Raw genomic sequence first — 27,618 nt, forward strand, 5'->3', positions numbered from 1 at the left:
GAGCATCATTAGGGAAACTCAGCTGCCACTGGACTGTACACCACCACGAAGGCTTTGGAGATCTTTTCAGTTAAAAGAAGAATGACTTTCTTGAAATGTAATCCCAGTGGAGCTTGTTTTCTGTGTTGCCTGGAAGAATCCCTACCTACCATCAGCAGTTCTTCAGAGACCTTATAAAAGCCTCTCTACATCAAGCAACTGAGTGACTCTGGGTTGTTCGGGGAGACCTTAAGAATTGTGGATATCAATTCACCTGGAAGATTCAACCACTGCTACTCAGAGCTACTGCTGAAATACCATGTCTAAGAACTCGGAGTTCATCAACCTGTCATTTCTATTAGATCATGAGAAGGAGATGATCCTGGGAGTCCTAAAGAGAGATGAATATTTGAAAAAAGTAGAGGACAAGAGAATAAGGTAATGTTCTTTTGTCTGCCTTCCTTGACTGTTTTCTGTTTGAAGCAATTTAGATCAGAAATGGGGCAACTGCAACCACATTGGTGACACGTGTTAGTCAGTGACTTCGTAGATTGCAAGCAGTAGCACAAATATTAGAAAACATCTTTGGCGCTTTATCATTTATCTAGAAGGAAGGATGGGATTGAGCTGTAAATAGGTTGATGAGAATGTCAATTTGCCAATGACATCATAACTCATAGGTAAGTGGAAGGACTGCTCAGGTTTGAGAACCAGCTCTGGGATGTACTAGTTGTGTGACCTTGAACCAGTGACTCAACTTTTCCATGCCTTGGTTTCCTCATCAATAAAACAGGGATAATAGTAGCACTCATCTTATAGGGTTGTTGCAAAGATTAAGGAAGATAATGTGTAGTGCCTGGTACTGAAGTGCACAATAAATGTTAACTATTATTTATTTATAATGCCTTTCTTAGGTCAGTCTTAGTGGGAATTTGCTTTGACCAGAGCTGGGAGAGGAAGCGGATCTGGAAAGTGAAAAGTTCCCATTGTATCCCAGAAATCATCTGAATTTCTTGAAATAAGTTTCTGTGTGAGGAAAGTTGAGTAATGTGGGCAGCGTTGAGTTTCACATCAGTTGTAGGCAGGGTTGATATTTAGCTGAATCCCCAGGTGTGACCTCATCTGTCTTTCAGCCAGTATCCATTCTGATTGGTTACGTCATCTGTTCTGAATGATCAGAGCATCATTCTGATTGGTTGCCACATTCATTCTGTTTGGTTGCTGTGCTGCCTGTCCTGTCCTGCTTGTTAACTATATTTGGTTAGGGCTTCCCTGGTGGCGCAGTGGTTGAGAGTCCGCCTGCCGATGCAGAGGACACAGGTTCGTGCCCCGGTCCGGGAAGATCCCACATGCCGTGGAGCGGCTGGGCCCATGAGCCATGGCCGCTGAGCCTGCACGTCCTGAGCCTGTGTTCCGCAGCGGGAGAGGCCACAACAGTGAGAGGCCCGCATACTGCCAAAAAAAATATATATATATATATATATATATATATATGTATATATATATTTGGTTATTACGTCTCAACTCTGAGTAGAGGAGCCAAAGATAAACAGAGTTCCCTCCTTAGGCACTGCCTACTACTGTGCAACGTGTAGCTTTTGTACATCACGTGTCTACCAAAACTGCAATCAGAAGCTTATGTTTGTTTTACTTGAGGAGAAAACTCATCATAAGATTATCTTCACATGTTGCAAAAATATTCAACGTGCCTAAAGGAACTAGGATCCTTAGAGTTGGAAAGATATTGAAATATTCTTATTTCATAGTGAAGAGCTCAGAATTTTTATTTCCATCATTTCAAGGTATTCCGCCAATCTTAAAGGCTTTGATTAAAATTATTGCACTTTTTCTGTGCTTAGAATTCAGGTGGCAATGAAATGCAGTTAATGATTTTCAAGAAATCAGTAATATTTTTGGCATTGGTAGTCCAGTCATGAAAAGTGACTGAATTTTCTAATGGGCTGCAAAATGTTATGTTGTTTATGGGGGGCAAGGTACAAAGCAATTATTGATAACATTCTCAGGTGAATTCAAAATCACCCTGTTTAGGAAAAAACAATTTAATAACCAGATCCCAGGAAAGACTGAAGTACAATGAACAGGACTTTGTTCAGAATATTTGTTCCTGTCATTCTCAATAACTATTAGTAATAATCTATTACACTCCTTCTTCCTTTTTCTATCTTCCCTTGCCCTCTTTCCTTATTCTCTGTAACAATTGTGTCATATACAATAGAGCTATCAAGAATAAAGCTGTTGATTTCTTGGCTCTTTTAAACATTTAGAGGATAGCAGAAGAAAGGCTTTTTACAGATCTAAGAGATACTTTTATAGAAAATAGATTCTTTTTTGAAAGTGGCAATGTCTTGTTCCCTTCTTTCATAACAACACTGACTAATATTTAGTTCGTGCATTTTTTTTCTGCATTGTCTTATTTTGTTCTGAGCTACCAAGACAGGATCCCAGGCCAAATGACTCAAGGCTCTGCCACTCTTCACAGCTTCCTGTACTGAGAAGCCACGCCAAAGTGGGTGGCATGGGTTTAGAGTGCGTTGCTGTTGAATCACCCATCTACGTTCGTTGATTCAAATCTTAGTTACACCATGAAGTCTTCGTGTCACTTTAGACTAGTTGCCTCCATAGATCTAGGTTCCTCATTTGACAAAACAGAAATAATAACATTAGCTACCTCATTAGGCTGTTGTAAGGATTAAATAAGCTCATATTACCAAGAGCTTAGAACAAGGCTGGCCTACAGTAAGCACTTAATAGTCGCTGGCTAACATCATTACGCTTATTGTTGGTTTGTGTTGCTCTTGATTTATGAGTTGTTGTGAATACCATCAGTGCTCCACTCCGATCCTTTTGAGCCCCTTTCTTGGATCTGTGCTCTCATCTCCCAGTTTCCACGTACTTTACTTCTAAACACTGGCACCTACTACCTTCTTTAGAGGACTACCTTTGGGTGGCTGGAGTTGCCCATAGGAGTAGAGAGCCACAAATGCCAGATAAACTTGAGTTTCTGTCCCTACTGGGCCGCCCCGGGCCAATGGCTGATGGGTACAGAAACCCTCGCCTGAATGCAAGACCGACTCTACAGTGCAACTTCTGCTTCAGGGCTCCCCATGGGATCATGCTGAGACTGGCCTTCAGGTAAAAATCACAGTCTTCCTTAGTCCCCCTTCTCTTCCCTTTCCTGCCTCCCCTACTCCCTTATAGATTCCTCCTGAGAGCATTTCAGAAATCACTTGCACAGGTATCTACATCTCTGAGTTAGCTTCTCAAAAGCCCAAGCAGGAGATTTGGCAGACCAGTCAGTGAACTTAGTCCATTTTCCTTGATATCCTCCAAAATCATCAACACAAAGAATTTATGGTGTAGCAGATTTTACTGCAACTGTAAACATTCGTGCTTGCTATTACAGCCATTGTTTTCACTACGCTACAGTGGTGTAGGTTGACATTTTGTGGGAGTCTGGAGGAATAAGTAAGCTATTATGGATAAGATAGAAATTGAAGGAATGGTTTCACAGAAGAGCTAACATTTGAGCTCAGCCTTGAAATGGGAAAAGGATGTTGACATTGGCGAGTATAGATCAACTGTGTTTCAGCTGTTTACCATGACCCACAAATTTGCCTTCAGATTCCGCTAGTAAGTTTCAGAAGGAAGTGGAAGCCAAAGAAAATTTTTAAGAATTATGATGATTACTAAGAAGAAACTGATCTGGAAAGTTAGTACATTGGAGTTTGGGAAGCAGTGGATTTCTTGTTTGTTTGTATATTTATTTGCTTGAGTAGGTTGTCCTTAGAGATAAGGAAAATAGAACAATGAAAGAGTGTAAAAATGGTATCGAATCAACATTTTAGGCCTGTTGCCCAACTGTGCTCCACAGTCCGTATAGCCACTGAAGTGTGTGGCATTAATTAAGGTGGTGAAGCCGAATCTGGCCTCTGTACTCCGACGCCTAATTAAATCGCGGAGACAGAGTTTTGGGTGAGGTAGAAAAGAATAGCTTTATTGCAAAGGGGGGCACTACGGGCTAACGCCCTCAGAACTGTGTGTCCCAATGCAGGGGGTGAGGATAGGGGGTTTGTGAGGAGTTTTATAATCGGGGGGCTGGGTTGCTGATAAGGAGCAGGGTGCGTGCAAGGCCTGCGTTCCTTCAATCCAGAGATTATCTGGAGTCAGGTGATGATGCGTGAACTGTGACCTTCTCTGGAACGAAGAGTGCTTCATCAAGTAGTTAACATCTTCCATTTGGTGGGGGTTTTAGTTCCGCAGAAGAGCTCAAAGATATTGTTATGTGTATCCCTTTAGGGGGAACCAGGACCCTGCCCCAAGGCTGCACTGTTGTGTCTTTGAACTGTCTCTGCATCCCCTCCCTTCCCTGATTAGCAACTGTTTGAAAGGCTTTCCGTGCCCAGGAGCCCCACAGAGTCCTGCTCGGTTTCAGTGGGACTGACCTCTAGGTGCTTCTGAAGGTGCTTTGCACCCAAAGGCACATGAAAAGTCTGATAATTACCTCCAGGCATGAATTGTAGGCTGGGAAGAGATATTTGCCAACTACCAGAGCATTCTAGGTTGATCCAAGAGGCTCAAATATATTTATTCTTCTCCTTCCGACTAAGAAGGAAAAAGAGGTAGGAGATATCTAGACACAGGTTTCAACTATTAGAAAGTAAGTTTTTAAGATATTCTCTGTGAAGAACAAATCACTTAGATGTATTGATGGCTTTAATGCAATGAAGAAAGAGGGAGGAACTGATGCAAAGAAAATTGAGCTATCAACAGTAATTGCAAATGGAAAAAAATACCGACCATTTGGAACCACAAAATTAAAATCTTTATTGATCATTTTGTTCCTTAGGTTTTTCTAACTTTGGAAGAACTCAGCCTAACAAATATGAATACATGCCACATAGTATCTATGCCACATAGTATCTCATTAAAAAATTCTTACCCTACTTGATTTTTCACACCTAAAAACAAATACTGTTCAATGTCTACTTTGTGGTATTGGACTATATATAAGAAATCTTCAACTTATAAGTGACTATGTTACCGAGTCCAAGCTCACTCTGCTCGCCGCACAACAGGCCAATAAATCGGGAGACGAGGTGTTGAGGCAAGGAAGACGACTTTATTTGGAAAGCTGGGCATCTGAGAAGATGGTGGACTAATGTCCCAGAGTACCATCTTATCGGGGTCTGGATGCCAGTTTCTTTTATAGAACAGAGAGGGGGAGGAGGTGAGGAAGTAATGTAAAAAGGCCATAGACAGGATGTCTTGCAAAACATCTCCTGATTTGGCCAGCCTCAGAGAGGGGATGTGTTTATTTCTTCTTTCTTGGAGCCATTCACAGGTGGGCAGGGTCAGAATGTTTCCCTGTGAGCTGAACAAAGGCACTTTACTTTAGTTTAACATTCAGGCAGAGGGGCACGGTTCCCCAAGGGAGGCCATTATGTATGCTAATAGCTATAGACAACATCCTTTTGGTGATTATAGTAACAAAAAGCAGCAGAGAGCAAAGGTTAAAGTAGAAGAAACAGATCCAGCCCGGAGTCAGATTTTGTTCTTCCCTGTTACAGCTGTTCATTTCAGCAGTTCATCTGTGGGCTGTATTGTCACTCAGAGGCTGTCATTTCCATTTAGCCGCAATGCAGGAAAACGTATCTGGCCTTATGTTCTGTTTGGCACCTCTTCTTGGGCTTGTGTCAGTGGTGAACTCTGTTGGTTGTCTTACTGCGTACATTTCTCTTTTCTTCATCCCTACCCAAAACTCAGTTTTGCTCAGCTCCAGCAATGGATTTTTTAGGACAGTCCCTTGAATTTTTTAGGACGGTCCCTTGACTGGGATTCCTCTGCCAATTATTATTGGTCTGGTGGTGGACATGAGACCGAAGATGACCCACTCAGACATATATGGCCTGAATTTATGGAAGGTTCCCTTTCTCACTGGATGGGTTCAATGAACCATGTCATCCTGGTTGCTGCTGAGTATAAAAGCCAGCACAATGATGAAGCGGAGCCAATAGGTTGGCAGAAAATTATTGTCAGCATCCTGATATGCTAGAACCTGCCACACTTCTGGCCTTATTCTTTAAGCAATATAATATATTTCAGTGTTATTTATAGCAGTTTGGATCAGATTTTCTGTTACGTGCAGCCAAAAGCATCCTACAACCCCCAGAACTCAGGAGTAATCAACATTTGTTGAGCGTGTTCTATGAGCCAAGCACTCTGTATTCATTGTTAGAATAATGGAGGTGAGCAGAGACACAATTAATGCTTGTTGGATCCATAAACATAAAATAGTTCGCAGTCATGGATCAGGCTTTATCTATGGTATAAACCAAGGATCAGCAAACTTTCTGTAAAGGGCCAGATAGAGAATGTTTCAGGCTCTACAGGGCATATGCTCTCTGTTGTGACTATTTCACTCGGCCTTTGCAGGGTGGAAGAAGCAATATGTAAACCAGTGGATGTGGCTGTGTTCCAATAAAGCTTTATTTATAAAAACAGGCAGTGGGCTGGATTTGGCCCAAGGGCTGTGGTTTGCTGACCTTTGGTGTTGAAAACAACACCTTGGTACGTTCTAGCCTTGGGAATAGCTGCATACACCTGAAAGCTTGATAAGCCATCTTGGGGAGAAGCAGGACATTTATAGCCTACGAGAGAAGATGGAGTTGGACTAGAAGCCGTCAGCTAATAGAGGTAGAACATGGGCTTCTGCCTGGGAGGTTAGATGATTTCACGGCGTCCTTCCACCTCTAGGAGATTGTGATGCCTCACCCAATTTGTAGTATATTTGTAGGTATAGGAAATAGCAAGAAATAGCAGGAGGTTCTGCACAATTGCAAGGGACAGATTACAACTCCATTTTCCCAATGAGGTGAGAAGTATTAATTTCCCTATTTATAGGTGGGGGAACTGAAGTGCAAAGTTAAATAACTCATCCGAGATCACACAGCTAGTAATTAAGTAGCAGGACTGTGATTTGCATTCCCCACGGTCTGGCTCGAGAGCTCACACCCCACTCTTAGGTCACTTTTAACTTCTGAGTGATATATCTGATCTCTCAGGGGGGCTAGAATAAAAGAGATGTCAAACTCCCCAGAGCCTTCCTCACGCCGGAGAATGGATTACTCAATTCACAAATGGATACTCATTTAAGCCTCATGTCAGCCCTGAGGTGTATGTCCTATTATAATGTAGTATAGCTGTGGCAACTGAACCTTAGATTAAATAATTTGCCCAACTGGTAAAGATGAGAGCCGAGATTCTCTCATTCCATTTTGCTTCCTTTTCCTCTGTGCTGGGATGCTTCTGCGGTAACTGCACCCATTCCGACCCTGTTGAAAGCCCACAGCTTTACTAATAGCTGTCAGAGAAATGGAGCAAAAGAGAAAACATTTCTTTAGCCTGGTATTTACTGAAAGCTCTGACCTGTAAGCTGTATAACACTATCCAAAGTTATTACGACTTTTACTGAAGCGTTGCTCTCACACAATAAAAACTGACAAGAGTTCCGTATGTTGTTCTACCCTTTATGCTGACTGAGAACCAAAGTGCAAGCGTATAATGATTCGTTCCACACAGCTAGCCCAGCTGAGACGGGCCACCAAGCAAACCAGAGGTTAGTATCATCAAGAGACCACAGAGATCAGCCTGGGAACTGCCATCCACCTTATGGCTTTGTCTTTGGGTTTGATTCCATCATTTTACAGCAGGATGGGGGAAGAAAGAGAAGGAGGGAGAAACAAAAGGGGAAAGTGCATTTAAATTGGCTGTTTGGAATCCTGCAGATAAGCTAAATATTTGGTTCAAATGGATTTGAAGCGATTTCAAGAATTATCCATTCACCCGGCAAGTAAGGGCGACCAACAAGTGCCAAAAGCAATATCTTAATACCCTACAATTGTTTGATCTGTGGGGCTGTTTTTTCAAATCTTATCACTACCACCAAGAACAGAATCGGTTTGACCTTCTCAAGAGCGAAGACTCACTGTCCCCGTAAAACACCAGGAGAACTATTAGAGTGAACTTCTAGTTTGGTAATTTCTTCTTCTTATTATTACTTTTTTTGCGGTACACGGGCCTCTCACTGTCGCGGCCTCTACCGTTGCGGAGCGCAGGCTCCGGACGCGGAGGCTCAGCGGCCACGGCTCACGGGCCCAGCCGCTCCGTGGCATGTGGGATCCTCCCCGACCGGGGCACGATCCCGTGTCCTCTGCATCGGCAGGCGGACTCTCAACCATTGCGCCACCAGGGAAGCCCACCTCTAACATTTTAGATTTCAGGAATATGACCGTTGTATATCAACAGTTTATCTGAAGTTTCCTATAGTAATAGGAGTTAGGTTTAATTGATTTAACTGTGTAATAAGATTAGGCTGACATGCATTTAATAATTTTTCTAATCATTATTTCATTGCAGAGTAATTAAGCATAACTGGTAAAGATTTCATGCACATATCTAAAATTGATAAAACTTCTAATGGCAAGAGATTTTTTAAGTTTTTAAACTCAGTAATGCACTAGGATCTATAAAGGGCATCAATATCTACAATATTTTTGTATTATAAATTCTTAATTCACAATTAAAGAAATATTTAATATCTTCTGATACATTTTTCATTATGGAAGTAGTTATGATTATTATAGAAAATTAGAAAATACATATAATATGAACTTTATAAACTCACATGAGATCCCTCTTCCCAGAGATATTTTCCACTTTTGTTGAATTTGCTTTCGGTTGCTTTTCTTTGGGTACATGTAATTTTCACATAATTGGAACCACATTATATATGTAAGTTTGGATCCTCTATCTTTGCTTAACGTTATTTAATGAACATTTTTGATGTCATTCAAAATTCTTTTGAAGCATCATTTTTATTAGCTGGATAAGATTTCATAACACAGATGTGCAATATTTTAACTTCTAATTTCCATGGACATCCTTATTCTTAAATCTTCTGTCTTAATTTTTTATTATATTATGATTCATATTTTGATTTATACTTCCTTTAAATTGAAAAATTGTTTTCCAGAAATGTGTCCATTTCCTCTTCACCAGACTGTTACATTATATCACTGCCAACATCAGAATTATTGTTATAAATTACTAATTTGATAGTGTCCTATGTTAATTTGCATTTATGTGATGATTAGTGTTTTTACATGATTGTTAGCCATTTGTATTCCCTCTTAAGTGGATTTTTTATTCGCATTGTCTATTATTATTGGATGTTAGTGTTGTTTTAACATTTATTTGTATGAGTTTATATTTGGGAAATAATTTCCAAGATTCAGCAAAAATTCATTGAGTACTTATTATGTGCAAGGCATAGGAGATGGAGATGAAGTAATTTCTAGTTTAACAGAAGCGAAGTTATATTTTATTGGATTTTTCAAAGTCTCCACTTTCACAATAACTTACACAAAGAATATGTCAATTTGATTTAAAATACAAATAACTTACATCTTTGCCAGACTCTCTACAATTCGTATTTTAAAGGCAGGATTTGCATTCTTCTCTACTTCTGTAACAGTATACATGCTATTTATTGGTATGGAAATTAGGGTAAGTTCAGCTCTGAGCGTCAGAAAATCAAAATAACAGTGGCTTAAGTAAGAGAGAAGGTTTTTTCTCTTTTTTTACCTTGATGAAGTCATGAGGAAAGCAACCCAGGGCTGGTAATGGTGGCTTCATGCTCATCCGAGGCCCAGGGTCCTTCTAATTGGCTGTTCTGCCCTCTTCAACATGGGCTAACACACCTGTTAAAGTAAAAAATTATTCTGACACTTATTAAAATGGTAAGGAAGACTCTATTCAGGACTATTGCCATAGATTTCAAGACTATCATGAAAAAATAAAAGTAAAACCAAAGACTGTGGTAGTAGGAGAGGGAGATCAGGTTCAACTCCAAATACAGCAAAAGCAGATGCGGACATATAGCCAGTAAGTAGGGTGAGGGGGTCAATTAATGGAAAATTACTTAAGCGGAGACATTGATGGTAAGGGAATTCTTACTAAATTGACTTAACAGAATTCTTACTGAAGGCAGGCCAGAGTGATGTCAGATATCAAGGGGGGCACGGGATTCTCGCTGAACTGATTTAGTAGGACTCTTACTGAATCTGGGCTCTGCAGGTTGAAGACAGGGCCCAAGGACGAGGTCTAGTCGAAAAGAGACCTCAGAGGAGCCTGTCTAAAGTTTGGTCAAGGAAAGAGTCTGAGTCATACTTCATGGTCCAAGATGGCTGCTCCAGCTCCCATCATACTGCCCTAATTCCAGGCAGCAGGGAGAAGGGACAAGGGCAGAGAAAAAGACAGTTTCCCTTTCCTTAAGGCCATTTCTGAGAAGTTTCACGATGCCCTTGCTGACATCCTGTTGGCCAGAGTGTAGTCACGTGGCCATACTTAGCTGCAAGGAAGCTTGCATATTTAAATGTAGTTTTTACTCTGCGTGGCCATGGGAACAACTCACCTTTGGAAGTTTTATGGCTCTAAAAGGGTAAAAGGAATGTTGAGAGACAACCAGCAATTTGAGAAACTGGGTGCAATTAAGATCATGCATCTTACGGATCAGATTCGTTTACTCCTCAGCACAAATCTCATCTTCCTCTTTATGGACTCTGAAAGCAATTAAATGTCAGTGGTGATTTTCAGTGAAGCATTTAACAAAAAGATCATAGCACGTAAAACAACATTTATATTCATCCTCAATGAATGTCAAAGAAACGGTGATTTGACATTTTTTGTACCATGTACTGATAACTAGGAAAACTGCTGAAAGTGTTTTTTGAAATAATCTTTATCTATGGAAATATAAGTCCCCATAAGCATCACCTAAAGAGGTAAATGGGAAAAATTAAGTACTGATAACTGCCTTTGCTGTGCATGTAACTCCTTTTTTGCTGCGTTTAAAATTATTTAGTTTACACAAATTCAATTTAGAGACAGTTGAGAAGTAAACTTCAGCTATCTCTTTATAAAAGTTAAAACTAACCTGTATTCAGCAGAAGTAGTTTTAAAGAATTTTTCAAGGGCAACATATTCTCTTTAAATTATCTTTTTTGTGTATGAATGCCCAATTTCCTCCCATCAAGTCAATTCTGTCCTTTCATTGTCATAGCGATAATCTTTAAAAGCCCAGTATTTTATCCTTTTTTTTTGTTTTTTAAAACAAATGCAGGTTTCCTACTTCTTATTGTACTGATTCTGTCTCCACATCCTCTCTCTCTGAGTAATTTACCATGTGGATAACAGGACTTTCTCCTGGTTTTTTTTTTTTTTTTTTTTTACCTGTAACTCCAGAACATTTTAATTCTAAAGAGCTTTAATAAATAAAAAGCCCCAGTTTCCAAATATCTATCAAAAAGAGAATGAATAACGACTCCCATCAGAGCTGGGGAAAAAATTTTTTTTAAGAAGGAAGGGGAGGGATGAAGGTAGATAACCTTCTTTTTTTTCAAAAAGATAAAGAAAAAACACTGCTTCCTCAAATAACCACTGAGAATGTCACTTGAGATGAGTAGGCAGGAGGAATATAACTGTCCATATTTGCCTTGTATACAGTACTGGGCAACTAAATGCCAACTTAGCTATTTAGGAATGGCTTGCTAAAACGTTGAAAAAATGAAAGACTTCATCCTTGTCATAGACCGCCACTTCGGTGGAACATTCAGTGCACATGACTGGGTGATAGATTTCTTCCACATCTGTCTCTGCCTGCTCCACAGCGTCTTCTTGGTTAGACCTCATCTTCTTATGGCCTCGCCTTTTCTTCCTGTTCTCTGGGGTTTTGTATCTTAGAATCTCTTCTTTGTTGATAGAACAATTCATTACAAACATTGCTCTATACTGTGTTTTGTATGATTCATGCCTTTGGCAATCAAGACACAGGGTGGTCATGCAGGCCGGGCAATTCAAGACAGCATCACTATTTGGAAAAGGCTCTTGTTGTTGACGTGGCCGCTGTATTCCAAAACCATGGTAGCCGCTTCTCTGTGTATCAACCCAGGCCTGATCTCTGTCATCTTTTTCAGGATCATATAGCAATTCATCATTTGTTGGAATTCTGTGTTGTTTCTTCTTCTTTTTCTCGGTCACCTGTGCTGCTTTGTCTTCATCCTCAGAATCAGAATCAAAATATATATCGTCATAGTACTTTGTCGGAGCTGTTCCAACTTTCCCATTTCCTGAGGAAGACCCTGTTTCTAGAGAGGATAACTTGTCCTCCATTGTTTTTATGGTGGAATTTAATTCGGCTTCCATTTGTTTTTCAAATTCATCTTCACTAGAGGATTCACTTTCTCCAGTAAGACATTCTCTAAGAAGTTTTCGTTTCTGGTCAGGAGTTCCACCTCATCTTCAGAACATCCACCTCATCTTCAGAACAGTGGCAACTGTCACAGGAATATAAAGCCTCTTTAAAGACATTTAACTACATGGGAATTCCCTGGTGGTCCAGTAGTTAGGACTCCGTGCTTCCACTGCTGGGGGCCCGGGTTTGATCCCTGGTCGGGGAACAAAGCCGGCTCCTCGTCACTAGGCTCTTCAACTGCGCAGGGGTCATAGTCATCTTGGAGGCGGTTCATGGCGGCCTGCCCCCTCCGATACCGTCCACAGGCGTCGGCAGAGTACCTGCTTTCTCCGCAAGTCCCTTTCCTAAAGCGCTCCAGCACTACTCTCTCCTGGTTTTTTTCTTTTGCGGTACGCGGGCCTCTCACTGTTGTGGCCTCTCCCATTGCGGAGCACAGGCTCTGGACGCGCAGGCTCAGCGGCCATGGCTCACGGGCCCAGCTGCTCTGCGGCATGTGGGATCTTCCCGGACCGGGGCACGAGCCCGCGTTCCCTGCATCGGCAGGCGGACTCCCAACCACTGCGCCACCAGGGAAGCCCAGTGATCCTAATTTTTAACATCTCAGACAAGATGGCACAGTATTGGTCCAGTGCTATTTACTATGCCCACTCTGTGCTTAAATGCTATATTTAACTTAAACGAATATATCCAACGTGCTATCATTCCACCATGTAATCAATATAAAATTATTAAAGAGATATTATACATTATTATTTTTGGGGGGGAGGGGGGTTCGCGGGCCTCTCACTGTTGTGGCCTCTCCCGTTACGGAGCACAGGCTCCGGACGCGCATGCTCAGCGGCCATGGCTCACAGGCCCAGCAGCTCCGCAGCACATTGGATCTTCCCAGACCAGGGCACGAACCCATGTCCCCTGCATCGGCAGGCGGACTCTCAACCACTGCGCCACCAGGGAAGCCCTCTCCTGGTTTTTAAAAATTTATTGGAGTATAGTTGATTTACAGTGTTGTGTTTAATTTCCACTGTATAGCACAGTGACTCAGTTCTACATGTATATATATTCTTTTTCGTATTTTCCATTATGGTTTATCACAGGATATGCTTCCCTGTGCTATACAGTAGGACCTTGTTATTTATCCATCTATATATAATAGTTTGCATCTGCTAACCCCAAACTCCCCATACTTCCCTCTCCCATCCTCCTCCCCCTTGGCAACCACAAGTCTGCTCTCTACATTTGTGAGTCTGTTTTTGTTTCATAGATATGTTCATTTGTGTCATATTTTAGATTCCACATATAAGTGATGTCGAATGATATTTGTCTTTCTCTTTCTGGCTTACTTTGATCAGTATGATAGTCTCTAGGTCCATCCATGTTGCTGCAAATGGCATTATTTCATTCTTTTTTATGGCTGTGTAGTATTCCATTGTACATATGTACCACATCTTTATCCATTCGTCTGTCGATGGACATTTAGGTTGCTTCCATGTCTTGGCTATTGTAAATAGTGCTGCTATGAACATAGGGGTGCATGTATCTTTTTGAATTATAGTTTTGTCTGAGTATATGCCTAGGAGTGGGATTGCTGGATCATATAGTGACTCTATTTTTAGTTTCTTGAGGAACCTCCATACAGTTTTCCATAGTGGCTGCACCAACTTACATTCCCACCAACAGTGTAAGAGGGTCCCCTTTCTCCATACCCTCTCCAGCATTTATTATTTGTAGACTTTTTAATGATGGTCCTTCTGACTGGTGTGAGCTAGTGCCTCACTGCAGTTTGGATTTGCATTTCTCTGATAATTAGCCATGATGAGCATCTTTCTACTGTTCTTGATACTCAAGAAAGGTATCCTTTGGGTTTCAGATTAGTAGAATATGTCCTTGTTCCTTGTCAGGCCAGGAAATTGAGATGATATTTATTTCAAGGTGTTCCCAGGTGGAAGACTTGGTTTGATAGTTACATATGAGATCAATTTCTGCTATGATTTTAAGACTATAGATAATAAACAGTTGCCTGTCTGTTCACATGGCTTTGAGAGATCTCCTGGTATGTTCCTATGAGCCAAGTGTTTTACTACCGGCAAGTGCTTGGTATCATCTGCAGACATGAATATTTCACAGTGCCCCCTCTCCTTGAGACACTTTCTTTTCTTTTTTCTTTCTTTGGCCACACTGTACAGCTTGCAGGAACTTAGTTCCTTGGCCAGGGATTCAACCCGGGCCCAGGACAGTGAAAGTGCAGAGTCCTAACCACTGGACCACCAGGGAATTCCCAAGACAATTTCTAAACACAATTAAATCGACACAAATCGCAAGTTTTCTTTCTTTCTTTTTAAAAAAGATTTATTATTTATTTTTTAGTTTTTGGCTGTGTCGGGTCTTAGTTGTGGCATGCAGGATCTTCATTGAGGCATGTGGGATCTTTCATTGCAGCATGCAGGCTCTTTGTTGCGGCACGCAGGCTACTCTAGTTGTGGCGTGCAGGTTTTCTGTTCTCTAGTTGCGGCGCGCAGGCTCCAGGGCACGTGGGCTCTGTAGTTTGCAGCACGCAGCTCTCTAGTTGAGGCACATGAGCTTAGTAGTTGTGGTGTGCGGGCTTAGTTGCCCTGAGGCATGTGGGATCTTAGTTCCCCAACCAGGGATCGAGCCTGCGTCCCCTACATTGTAGGGCGGATTCTTTACCAGTGTACCACCAGGGAAGTCCAAAGATTTCTTTATTTCGTCAAGCGTTCTTTCAATTCTGTTCCTTATTTACGTTCTGTGAAGTAGCTTTCTATCTGAGTGAAATTTTCCCCCAATTCTTGGATGGTCTTGATTGTTTTTAATAGCCTTTGACTTGAAAACTAATCAAAAGCTTTATAAAGTTTATAGTGGTGTTTGTTGAGGAACAGTTCTGTTGGGGATTATTTGTCATGAAAGACTGTGATAAGAGGCGACTTGGGCACGTGGCATTTAGTGGGAGAAGCAGGGCAGGCAGAAGAAGCCCTTCATGTTTACTGAGGCTGAACTTTGTGTTCAGCCTGGCTTTGCACAACTAGGAAAGCAATAGCAGTCCTTAATAGAAATACAGTGTTCTTTCTGAGCAACAATATTTTAATACATTGAGAGGCAATGAGGGGAGCCTGGTGTAGGAAAAAGAACAGATTTGGGAAAATAAAACTCTGGATCTGAATCGACTGCACCACTTAATAGCCCTGTGAAGTTTCCTTTCTGAGATTCGACTTTCTTATCTATAAAATCAGAATCATAATGTCTTTCTCATGGGTTACTGTCAGCATTTAAGAGCATGATACTTAAAACAGAGTGCCCGTCATTATTGTGGCTAAGCCTTATGATGGTTAGCTCTTAATAATAGGTTCTACACACAGAATCTACAATCAAAATGAAAAAGTCACATTTTTGTATTCAGAGTACGGAAAGGAGGTCTGGTCACATCTGGATTTTCCTTAGGCAAATATGAAATAGCCCCAGTGTTGACGGCATTGCCTCTGGATGTGAACAAAAGACAGGAGTGGTAGGAGGCATGCAACCATTGGCATCAGGCTGCTGTGACATTATTCTGCCTGCATATATTATTTCAAGTGATTTTTGTCTCATTGTTTCTGGTTCGGGCAATAGTTTTCGTTAGTCGCCATGGTTTTGCTCTCTTAAAGGAATATGAAACTCTAGCTTTAGACAGGAATTTAGCCGGCAGGCACTGCAGCAGAGGCTGAAGCAAAACCTGATAGCAGCATCTTTGCAAGTGTACAATAATAAAAAGAGCTAATATTTACAGAGTTCTTATTGTATTTGTTTGGGAAATAAGTTTGGCTGTGGGTGACAGAGACACGTTTTAATTATGGCTTAAACAAGATGGAAACGTAATACATTGCTCTCTAATGGAAAAGTCTGGGCTGTTCGGCGGATTTGTGACGTTGTTAATGGTGGCTCCATTATAACATGGGTCTGGGTGCCTTGTCTTCTGTAGTTCTACCATCTTGAGAGTTTGGCGCTTCATCCAAGGTGGCTCACCCCTATGTTCTCATCCCAGCCTCTGGGAAGGAAGAAGGGTTCGAGGGACAGGGATACCGCTTTTCCATTAGGGCCATGACCTAGAGGTTGCCTGTATCATTTCTGATCACATCACATTGGCCAACATTTAGACTCATGGCAAAACTAACTGCAGGTCATGCTGGGAAATATAGTCTTTACTCTGAGTGGCCATGAGCCTAGCTAAACATTCCACTAATAGAGAAATGGAGAAGACAGATTTGGAGATGCATACTAGAATGGTCTATTCCACAACTACTGTGTGCCAAGCTGTGCTTCACACTTTACTTATGCTCACGACAGCATCATCTTACTTAATGGTCCCAAGAAACCTATGAGGTTGTAACTACTATGATTTTTTTTTTTTACGCAGGGAATATTTCGAGACACAGGTTAAGTCTCTTTAAGTCTTGAGACAGAGAGGCTAAGTAATTTTCTTAAAGTCTCCAAGGAAATAAGGGGCAAGGCCAGGATTTGAACCCAGGGAGTCTGACTTCAGAGCCTTATGCTCTGGACCTCTGTACAGTCCACGCTTGCTCATTATTTCTCTTGAGCCTTGATGTGCTCTGCTAGATGAGATTGAGGATTGTGTAAAGATGTCAAGGAATCAAAGAAGCTTTGTGAAGCTTCTGTGGCTTCCTCTTCCAGGCAGCTAATTGCTTCTCTTCTAAAATTCCTAGCGTATTTGATGCAAAATAGTGTTCAGGATAATTAGGTCTAGACAGGGTAATAGAAGAAAAGTAATGCCACACACAAGTGACGGGAATTTTAATGAAAGCAATTCCTGATTTGAAAGGAATGTGTCTGTGCAGTGATAAAGCAAGCAGTCTTTGTAATGCATTGAACATTTTTGATGATGGGATAGAAAGAAAATGATTTCAGTATATCACTGGAATATAGAAATGAAAATATTCTATCATTCAACTACAGTTGAGATCGTTCATCTCTTCAGTCTTTAGGATTTCAACTCTATATAGGTAATCAGTTCGCATGTTAATACACATGTACCTGTGTAGCAACAAGGAAACATAAAGAATAAACTGATATTTTAAAATACAAGGGCATCCTGAGTTTATCTCAAATAAAGAATTGGTGTTAGCTGGAAGTAAATGTCTTCAACAACTTTTTTCCTTTTTCTTTTTCTTTGTATTTTTTTAAATTGAAGTATAGTTGATTTATAATGTGTTAGTTTTGAGTGTACAGCTCACCGTTGGCTGATGACTGCAATTGCTGATGACTGTGACATCCTTTGTTTACTGATACGGCAGGCAATATTCCATTTATTAACAGCGGAGTGCTTCAGTTATACATGTATATGTGTGTCTATTCTTTTTCAGATTCTTTTCCAGTATAGGTTATTACAAGATATGAATATAGTTTCCTATGCTATACAGTACATCCTTGTTGTTTATTTTATATATAATAGTGTGTATCTGTTAATCCCAAACTCCTAATTTATCCCTACCCCCCTTTACCCTTTGGTAGCCATAAGTTTGTTTTCTATGTCGGTCAGTTTATTTCTGTTTTGTAAATAAGTTGATTGGTATCATTTTTTAAGATTTCACATATAAGTGATATATTGCATTTGTCTTTCTCTGTCTGACTTACTTCACTTAATATGATCATCTCTAGGTCCAACCATGTTGCTGCAAATGGCATTATTTCATTCTTTTTTATGGCTGAGTAATATCTTTTTCATAATATTCTTTCTCTTTGTATTCTTCATTACTTTTTAACAGTTGATTTGGGGCCATATTTACCTCTACTACACGTTTTCATCCATCTCCAGTATTCTTTGTTTCTTTTCAGGTAAGAACAAAGAGAGGAAATGGTTAGACTTTAAACGTTTTCAAGAATCACAATAGCTTTGCTTTGTCAACAAAAGTGTAGGAATGAGGTTAAGGAAGATGGGAAAAGTTCTAAAAATCCTTACCAAGTAATTAAGAACATTCTGTAGTTTTCTCAGGCTCATATTACTTTTTCGAAATGTGTTTGATTTCAGTTTAGCAAATTTTAATTTGAATTCTTAGCCGATCTAGCATTGTACATTTTTCTCTTCTCATTCTCTTTTTTAATAATAATGGCATCATATTGTAAAGGTCTCTATAATTCATGAAGCACACTACCATGCTTAATTGCCTCTGGCTCTCACAAACACCCTCGGAGGAAGATAGGAAAGGAATTACCATCTTCATTTTGAAGTTGAAGTACTGAGACCCAGAGAGATTAACTGGAATGCCCAGTGATACCTAGTATGGCTGAGATTTTCTCCCTCCACCCACTCCCTTTCTTTCTCCCTTCTTCCCTCCTCCTTTCTCCTTCTCTGTCACTCACCAGCTTTTGCTTATGCTCTCTTTTATTCATTCAATTAAATGATAGCTATTATGTTCCCAGCACTGCTTATGTGCTATAAAATGCAAAGCTGAACAAAACAGATACAGTCTTACCCTTGTGGAGATTACAGAGGAGTTGGCAAGACATTAAACCAGTAAAAACAGCCAAATAAATGTACAATTAAAAATTATGGTAAGTGCTGTAAAGAAAAAGAACACAGTTCTCTGAGTTAGAATAAGATGGGAATCTGTGGTAGATTTGGTAATCAGAGAAAGCCACTCTGGGGGAACAGCAGTAAAGCTGAAATAAAAGAATATATTGAAGCCAGCTAGATGAAGAACTAGGCTATACATTTATGAGTCAGGGCACGCTAAATGATGCTGTAAGAACAGCCCCAGATTCTTAGTGCCTTATAACAATGAAGCTTTATTTGTATCTCATGCTCCATGTCCATAACAAGATGGCTAGGGACTCTCTTTCATGGCATCCTCAGACCAGGACTCAAACTTAACAGGGTACACACTATTTGGGACATTGCCATTCTTCGTGCAAAGAAGAGGGTTTGTGATAAACCATGCACTTGCTCTTATAGCTTTTACCTGGAGTCACATATCACATTTCATGGACCAGTGTGAGTCACGTTACCACATCTAATGTCAGGAGGGCAGGGATCTGCAGTCCCAAGTTGTTCCACTTTCCCAGCCTCCCTTGCAGCTAATGGTGATGCTGTGACAGTGTCTGGTCAAGGGAACCTAAGGAGGACTTCATTAGGGAAGTCCTTCTTGATGGAAGGAATTCTGAATCAATTTTTGCTTTTCTATTAAGATACAGGTGTAACTGACACGCCCTCCCTATTCTTCCTGCCTTAAACTTGGATGCTCTGCTGAAGATGCCTGGCCATTTTACGTAAGAATGATGAGCCATACCTTGAAGATAGGGGACCATCAGAATGAAATGAATTCTTAATGACCTGATTTTGCAGCTGAGCTAATACAAGCAACTACCTAATTCTGGATTTCTTGTATGTGGGGGGAAGAAATGAAACCAATTTTTTAAGCCTGTTACTTGGAACCAGAAGCATTTCTAGCTTATGTGGATGAGAGAGATGAACAGATACTGTGCTTATGTTGCAGGAAGGGGGACCCCTTCCGGGGCCCGAGAGTAGGCTCTTGTCTAACACTCGGAAAAGAATTGTCCGAGGAGACACACGTGCTGACAAAGCAAGAGACTTTATTGGGAAGGGGCGCCTGGGTGGAGAGCAGCAGGGTAAGGGAACCCAGGAGAACTGCTCTGCCACGTGGCTCACAGTCTCGGGTTTTATGGTGATGGGGTTAGTTTCCGGGTTGTCTTTGGCCAGTCATTCTGACTCAGGGTCCTTGCTGGTGGTGCACACATCCCTCAGCCAAGATGAATTCCAGCAAGGAGGATTCTGGGAGGTTGGTAGGACATATGGACTGGCGTCTCCTTTCATCTCCTTTTGACCTTTCCCGAATTCTTCCAGTTGGTGGTGGCTTGTTCTGTATTCCTTACCAGGATCTCCTGTTGTAAAATAACTCATGCAGATGGTTACTGTGGTGCCTGGCCAGGGTGGGCAGTTTCAGTCAGTGTTTCCCCTAATACTTACAGCCCAGAAACTCACCTTTCTCAGATACCTTCCTGAGACTGGACCAGCAATGCAGGAACAAAATGAGGTCCACCTTGCTTTGTGAGTGGGGGCTAGTAAAGCAGAGGAAAGAGACATCTTCCATCCTGTTCCTCTCTCCTAGCTCCCTGTACTTCCCTTTCTCCTTGGTACTTATTCTCCAATTGCACACTTTCTTTTCCTGGCTGCAGTTACCCTCCCATTATCCTTTCTCTTCTTCTTGAGCGTCTGAAAATCGTTGTGTCCATTTAAGGTGAAATTATCCTAGATATGATTGAATTAGGTCAATTTCTCAGAGATTTGAAAAACCAGTAAGCTGGGACTCAGGATGGGAAAGAACTGGATACTGGCCCTACGTAGCTAAGGTGCATATCAAAGGAATGATTTCAACGAGCCCGGACTCTTGCATCTTCCCATACATAGAAAACCGCTAAATTCATTAACTTGAGATGTTTGGTTGGTTTACTTTACTTAACGGTAATCTTTTGATATTCCGACTACCTGTTTTTTGTTTGTGTGTTTGTTTTTTTTTTGTTTTGCAAAACTTCTATATTTCCTGAGTCCTCCTTTCCCTCTTCTGAGCAGCCCCTCAGAGCTATCTGAGAGGCTGCCTCCGGGGCTTAAATCCTCAGAAAGTCTGCCAAATAAAACAATTCTCAACTTTTAGGTTATGCATTTTCTTGAGTCGATGTGCTTAATATTTGATGCCGGCCTATGGAATTCTCCCCAGCTTTTTCCATAGTCTCAGAGTTAGCTCTCAGGATATGTGGGACAATTAACACCAATTGCCTTAGGAATTCCCAATTGGTGTGTTTGGACCTTGAAGTTCTTGCTTCCCTGTGGCCTGATTTATACAGAGTCCCAAGTCTTTTCAGACTCTAGAACTGGGAGCTCAGTGAAACCCAATTGCTAAATAAAGTCCTGTGAATAGAACACAAAGAAAGATGCAATATAAATGTTTGACATTATGGCCATAATTTCTCCAAGTGGTCTCGCCCACTGTAGGTAAGGAGCTGCTAAGTGGTTAAACTTCAGGCACCTGATCATAGAATTTATTTCCGGAAGAGAATTAGTCTCTTGGAGTATCCTGCAATACCTCCTGTTCTCAGTTTCTTATTCTTTGGCCCACCAGCCTGCTGGGATAGGACTCAGTCTAGGATCGTTCTTTGTTTTACTCATTTTGATCACGGTGTTTCGTTATCATCGTTGCATGAATTGTTACAGGCAGTGTTTTATTTCTCCTGTGCCCTGAGGTGTTTAAAGGTCTAGGCAGTGTTTTATTTGACTAGGCAGTGTTTTATTTCTAGGCAGTGTTTTATTTCTCCTGTGCCCTGAAGTGTTTAAAGGTCTAGGCAGTGTTTTGACTAGGCAGTGTTTTATTTCTCCTGTGCCCTGAGGTGTTTAAAGGTCTGTTATGCTCTTCCAAATAATACAACTGCAATCTTCAAATGAGAACTCATCCTGTTATTTTAAAACTTGTAGCCTTTACAGGTTTTCAAAAGTAAATTGTGTGGAACTTTTCTTACACTCAATTTCAGGAGCCAGTTGCTCATGAAAAAAGGACATAAAGGCCATAAAGCTCTAAATAAGGGATTAGAAAAGCATGTGTTGTGGGTTCTGGTCATTTGTGTTCAGTTGGACAAGAGAGTGAGGACTCTTTTTTTCTTTTCTATTATGGTTTATTACAGGATATTGAATATAGTTCCCTGTGCTATACAGTAGGACCTTATTGTTTATCTATTTTATATATAGTACAATAGTTTCTATATGCTAACATCAAACTCCTAATTTATCCCTCCCCCAGGCTCTTTTCCTTCTGGTGACCATAAGTTTGTTTTCTATGTTTGTGAGTCTGTTTCTGTTTCATAAATAAGTTCATTTGTGTCATATTTTAGATTCCATGTATAAGTGATATCAAATGGTATTTGTCTTTCTGACTTACTTCACTCAGTATGGTAATCTCTAGGTGCGTCCATGTTGCTGCCAATGGCATTATTCTTTTTTATGGCTGAGTAGTATTCCATTGTGTGTGTGTGTGCGTGTGTGTATCACATCTTCTTTATCCATTAATCTGTCAAGGGATATTTAGGTTGCTTCCATGTCTTGCCTATTGTAAATAGTGCTGCTATAGACATTGGGGTGCATGTGTCTTTTCAAATTAGAGTTTTCATCTTTTCCAGATATATGCCCAGGAATGGGAATGCCGGATCATATGGCCACTATACTTTTAGTTTTTTAAAAAATTGAAGTACAGCTGATTTACAATGTTGTGTTAGTTTCTACTGTATAGCAAAGTGATTAAGTTATACATATATATATATATATATATATTCTTTTTTATAGTCTTTTCCATTATGGTTTATCACAGGATGTGGAATATAGTTCCCTGTGCTATACAGTAGGACCTTGTTGTTTATCCTAGAGTGAGGACTTAAGAGTGCCCTGTATGGCTGCCTGTTGCAGCAGATGAATCATCTTGCATCATTTGTCCTCTTCTTGATTGACATCAAGGATACTGGGAGTCCTTAGTAGGTGTCCTGTTTTGACTCATTTTCGTATCTGAAGTACAGAATGCCTAGCACACAATAGGCACTCAATAAATGCTCACTGGATGAATGAGTGAGACAAAGAACCATAGGTTTTTGGAAACCTCACTTTTAAAGTTCTCCATTTATGAATCTCTCATTAGGCTAGGAATTCAAAGACTTGCTTTCTGATTTTATCTCTACTGCTTACTATCTTTAACATGAGGCTCATAATATCTCATAAACTACTTTGAAGGCCCAAAAGAGGTAATAGTTTTAAACATTTAAGGATCTTATGATCTACCACACAATTGAGTCCTGAGCAGTATATATAAGAAACTAAAGCCATCGCTCCTGCCTTTGGGGAGATGCTAATCTAGTTGGGTATAACAAAGCAGAGAACCACAAGCGTAGAAGGAGGTGGTATGAGATGTGTGTGATGATCCGGGGATGTCTGGGGGTATTTTTGTTTGTCTGTTTTTGTTTTTTTCTGGAAATGTATTGAAGGAGGGAATGGAGCTGGATAACAAAAGAATGGCATGTCTGTGAAGCATTTAAGTGGGAGTGAACCTTTCTTCTAGAGGAGTGTTTTCCAAATCTGGCAGTGCATTAGAATACATAGGGAAGCTTTAAAAAAAATCATTGCATGGGCCACATCTCAAACCGATTATACCAGAATCTGTGGGGATGAGAGTTGGGAAACAGTACTTTTTTTTTTTAATACATCTTTATTGGAGTATATTTGCTTTACATTGTTGTGTTAGTTTCTGCTGTATAACAAAGTGAATCAGCTATATGTATACATATATCTCCATGTCCCCTCCCTCTTGAATCTCCCTCCCACCCTCCCTGTCCCACCCCTCTAGGTGGTCACAAAGCACCGAGCTGATCTCCCTGTGCTATGCGGCTGCTTCCCACTAGCTATCTATTTTACATTTGGTAGTGTATATATGTCCATGCCACTCTCTCACTTCATCCCAGCTTCCCCTTGCCCTCAAGTCCATTCTCTACATCTGCGTCTTTATTCCTGCCCTGCCACTAGGTTCATCAGTACCGCTTTTTATATGTGTTAGCATACGGTATTTGTTTTTCTCCTTCTGACTTACTTCAGTCTGTATGACAGATTCTAGGTCCATCTACCTCACTACAAATAAGTCAATTTTGTTCCTTTTTATGGCTGAGTAATATTCCATTGTATATATGTGCCACATCTTCTTTATCCATTCATATGTCAAGGGACACTTAGGTTGCTTCCATGCCCTGGCTACTGTAAATAGAGCTGCAATGAACATTGTGGTACATGACTCTTTTTGAATTATGGTTTTCTCAGGGTATATGCCCAGTAGTGGGATTGCTTGGTCATATGGTAGTTCTATTGTTAGTTTCTTATGGAACTTCCATACTGTTCTCCATAGTGGCTGAACCAATTCACATTTCCACCAACAGTGCAGGAGGTCCCCTTTTCTCCACACCCTCTCCAGCATTTATTGTTTCTAGATTTTTTGGCGATGGCCATTCTCTGGTGTGAGGTGATACCTCATTGTAGTTTTGATTTGCATTTTTCTAATGATTAGTGGTGTTGAATATCTTTTCATGTATTTGTTGGCAGTCTGTATATCTTCTTTGGAGAAATGTCTATTTAGGTCTTCTGCCCATTTTTGGATTGGGTTGTTTGTTTTTGTGATATTGAGCCGCATGAACTGCTTGTATATTTTGGAGATTAATCCTTTGTCAGTTGCTTCGTTTGCAAATATTTTTTCCCATTCTAAGGGTTGTCTTTTCATCTTGTTTATGGTTTCCTTTGCTGTGCAAAAGCTTTTATCTTTCATTAGGTCCCATTTGTTTATTTTTGTTTTTATTTCCCTTACTCTAGGAGGTGGGTCAAAAAGGATCTTGTTGTGATTTATGTCATAGAGTGTTCTGCCTATGTTTTCCTCTAAGAGTTTGATAGTTTCTGGCCTTACATTTAGGTCTTTAATCCATTTTGAGCTTATTTTTGTGTATGGTGTTAGGGAGTAATCTAATCTCATACTTTTACATGTACCTGTCCAGTTTTCCCAGCACCACTTATTGAAGAGGCTGTCCTTTCTCCACTGTACATTCCTGCCTCCTTTATCAAAGATAAGGTGACCATATGTGTGTGGGTTTATCTCTGGCCTTTCTATCCTGTTCCATTTATCTATATTTCTGTTTTTGCGCCAGTACCATACTGTCTTGATTACTGTAGATTTGTAGTATAGTCTGAAGTCATGGAGCCTGATTCCTCCAGCTCCGTTTTTCTTTCTCAAGATTGCTTTGGCTATTCAGGGTCTTTTGTGTTTCTATACAAAGTGTAAAATTTCTTCTTCTGTGAAATATGCCATTGGTAATTTGATATGGATTGCACTGAACCTGTAGATTGCTTTGGGTAGTACAGTCATTTTCACAATATTGATTCTTCTAATCCAGGAGCACTGTATATCTCTCCATCTGTTTATGTTATCTTTGATTTCTTTCATCAGTGTTTTATAGTTTTCTGAGTACAGGTCTTTTGCCTCTTTAGGTAGGTCTATTCCTAGGTGTTTTAATCTTTTTGTTGTGATGGTAAATGGGATTGTTTCCTTGATTTCTCATTTTGATCTTGCATTGTTAGTGTATCGGAATGCAAGAGATTTCTGTGTATTAATTTTGTATCCTGCACCCTTACCAAATTCATTGATTAGTTCTAGTAGTTTTCTGGTGGCATCTTTAGGATTTTCTGTGTATAGTGTCATGTCATTGGCAAACAGTGACAATTTTACTTCTTCTTTTCCATTTGTTTTCCTTTTATTTCTTTTTCTTCTCTGATTGCTGTGGCTAGGACTTCCAATACTATGTTGAATAATACTGATGAGAGTGGACATCCTTGTCTTGTTCCTGATCTTAGAAGAAATGCTTTCAGTTTTTTACCATTGAGAATGATGCTTGCTGTGGATTTGTCATATATGGCTCTCATTATGTTGAGGTAGGTTCCCTCTGTACCTCCTTTCTGGAGAGTTTTTATTATAAATGGGTGTTGAATTTTGTCAAAAGCTTTTTCTGTATCTATTGAGATGATCATATGGTTTTTATTCTTTAATTTGTTAATATGGTGTATCACACTGATTATTCTGTGTATAATGAAGAATCCTTGCATCCCTGGGATAAATCCCACTTGATCATGGTATATGATCCTTTTAATGTATTGTTGGATTCTGTTTGTTAGTACTTTGTTGAGGAATTTTGTGCCTATGTTCTTCAATGATATTGGTGTATAATTTTCTTTGTTTTTAATACCTTTGTTTGGTTTTGGTATCCAGGTGATGGTGGCCTCGTAGAATGAGTTTGGGAGTGTTCCTCCCTCTGCAATTTTTTGCAGGAGTTTGGGAAGGATAGGTGTTACCTTTTCTCTAAATGTTTGATAGAATTTGCCTGTGAAGCCATCTGGTCCTGGACTTTTGTTTGTTGGAAGATTTTTAATTACAGTTTCAATTTCATTACCTGTGGTTGGTCTGTTTATATTTTCTAATTCTTCCTGGTTCAATCTTGGAAGGTTGTACTTTTCCAAGAATTTGTCCATTTCTTCCAGGTTGTCCATTTTATTGGCATATAGTTGCTTGTAGTAGTCTCTTACGATCTTTTGTATTTCTGCAGTGTCAGTTGTAATCTCTTCTTTTTCATTTCTAATTTTATTGATTTGAGTCCTCTCCTTTTTTTTCTTGATAAGTCTGGCTAAAGGTTTACCAATTTTGTTTATCTTCTCAAAGAACCAGCTTTTAGTTTTATTGATCTTGTTGTTGTTTCTTTGTTTTTAATTCATTTATTTCTGCTCTGATCTTTATGATATCTTTTCTTCTACTAACTTTGGGTTTTGTTTGTTCTTCTTTCTCTAGTTCCTTTAGGTATAAGATTAGATTGTTTATTTGAGATTTTTGTTGTTTCTTGAGGAGAACTTGAATTGCTATGAACTTCCCTCTTAGAACTTCTTTTGCTCCGTCCCATAGGTTTTGGATTGTCGTGTTTTTGTTGTCATTTGTTTCCCGGTTTCTTTTTTGTTTTTCTTTTTTTGCGGTACGCAGGCCTCTCACTGTTGTGGCCTCTCCCGTTGCGGAGCACAGGCTCCAGATGTGCAGGCTCAGTGGCCATGGCTCACGGGCCTAGCCGCTCCGCGGCATGTGGGATCTTCCCAGACCGGGACACCCCCTGCATCGGCAGGCGGACTCTCAACCACTGCGCCACCAGGGAAGTCCTGTTTCTAGGTATTTTTTGATTATCTCTGATTTCTTCAGTGATCTCTTGGTTATTTAGCAGGGCACTGTTTCTCTCCATGTATTTGTGTTTTTTTTCTGTTTTTCTCCCCTGTAATTGATTTCTAATCTCATAGCATTGTGGTTGGAAAAGATGCTCAATACTATTTCAATTTTCTTAAATTTTCCAAGGCTTGATTTGTGACCCAAGATGTGATCTATTCTGGGGAATGTTCTGTGTGCACTTGAGAAGAAAGTATATTCTTCTGCTTTCAGGGGGAATGTCCTAAAAATATCAGTTAAGTCTATCTGGTCTGTTGTGTCATTTAAAACTTGTGTTTCCTGGTTTATTTTCTGTCTGGATGATCTGTCTGTTGGTGTAAGTGGGGTGTTAAAGTACCCCTCTATTGTGTTACTGTCGATTTCTCCTTTTATGGCTGTTAGCATTTGCCTTATGTATTGTGGTGCTCCTATGTTGAGTGCATAAATATTTATAATCGTTATGTTTTCTTCTTGGGTTGATCCCTTGAT

The 27,618-nt window shown here is 40.2% G+C and overlaps 2 protein-coding genes across 6 annotated transcripts in view; one reads left to right on the top strand and one right to left on the bottom strand.

Moving 5' to 3' along the window:
* Positions 1-298: 298 nt before the first annotated feature.
* The window catches only part of SYTL5 (synaptotagmin like 5), a gene marked incomplete at both ends in the record, with an annotated part of 100,984 nt that continues 73,664 nt past the window's right edge, over positions 299-27,618 (top strand). For all 5 annotated transcript variants that reach the window (XM_082681380.1, XM_082681383.1, XM_082681382.1 and 2 more), the window contains one exon: positions 299-417. In XM_082681380.1, coding sequence (XP_082537506.1) covers positions 299-417 — 119 coding nt within the window. The remainder of the gene's footprint in view (positions 418-27,618) is intronic.
* Positions 11,593-12,584, bottom strand: LOC309839720 (E2F-associated phosphoprotein-like; the record flags this gene model as incomplete). Its single annotated transcript, XM_082681622.1, is given in 3 exon segments — positions 11,593-12,348; positions 12,350-12,392; positions 12,517-12,584. Coding segments are annotated over 3 exon segments (867 nt in total).

The sequence above is a fragment of the Grampus griseus genome (assembly GCF_964374135.1).
Source record: "Grampus griseus genome assembly, chromosome: X".
NCBI classification, from domain to species: domain Eukaryota; kingdom Metazoa; phylum Chordata; class Mammalia; order Artiodactyla; family Delphinidae; genus Grampus; species Grampus griseus.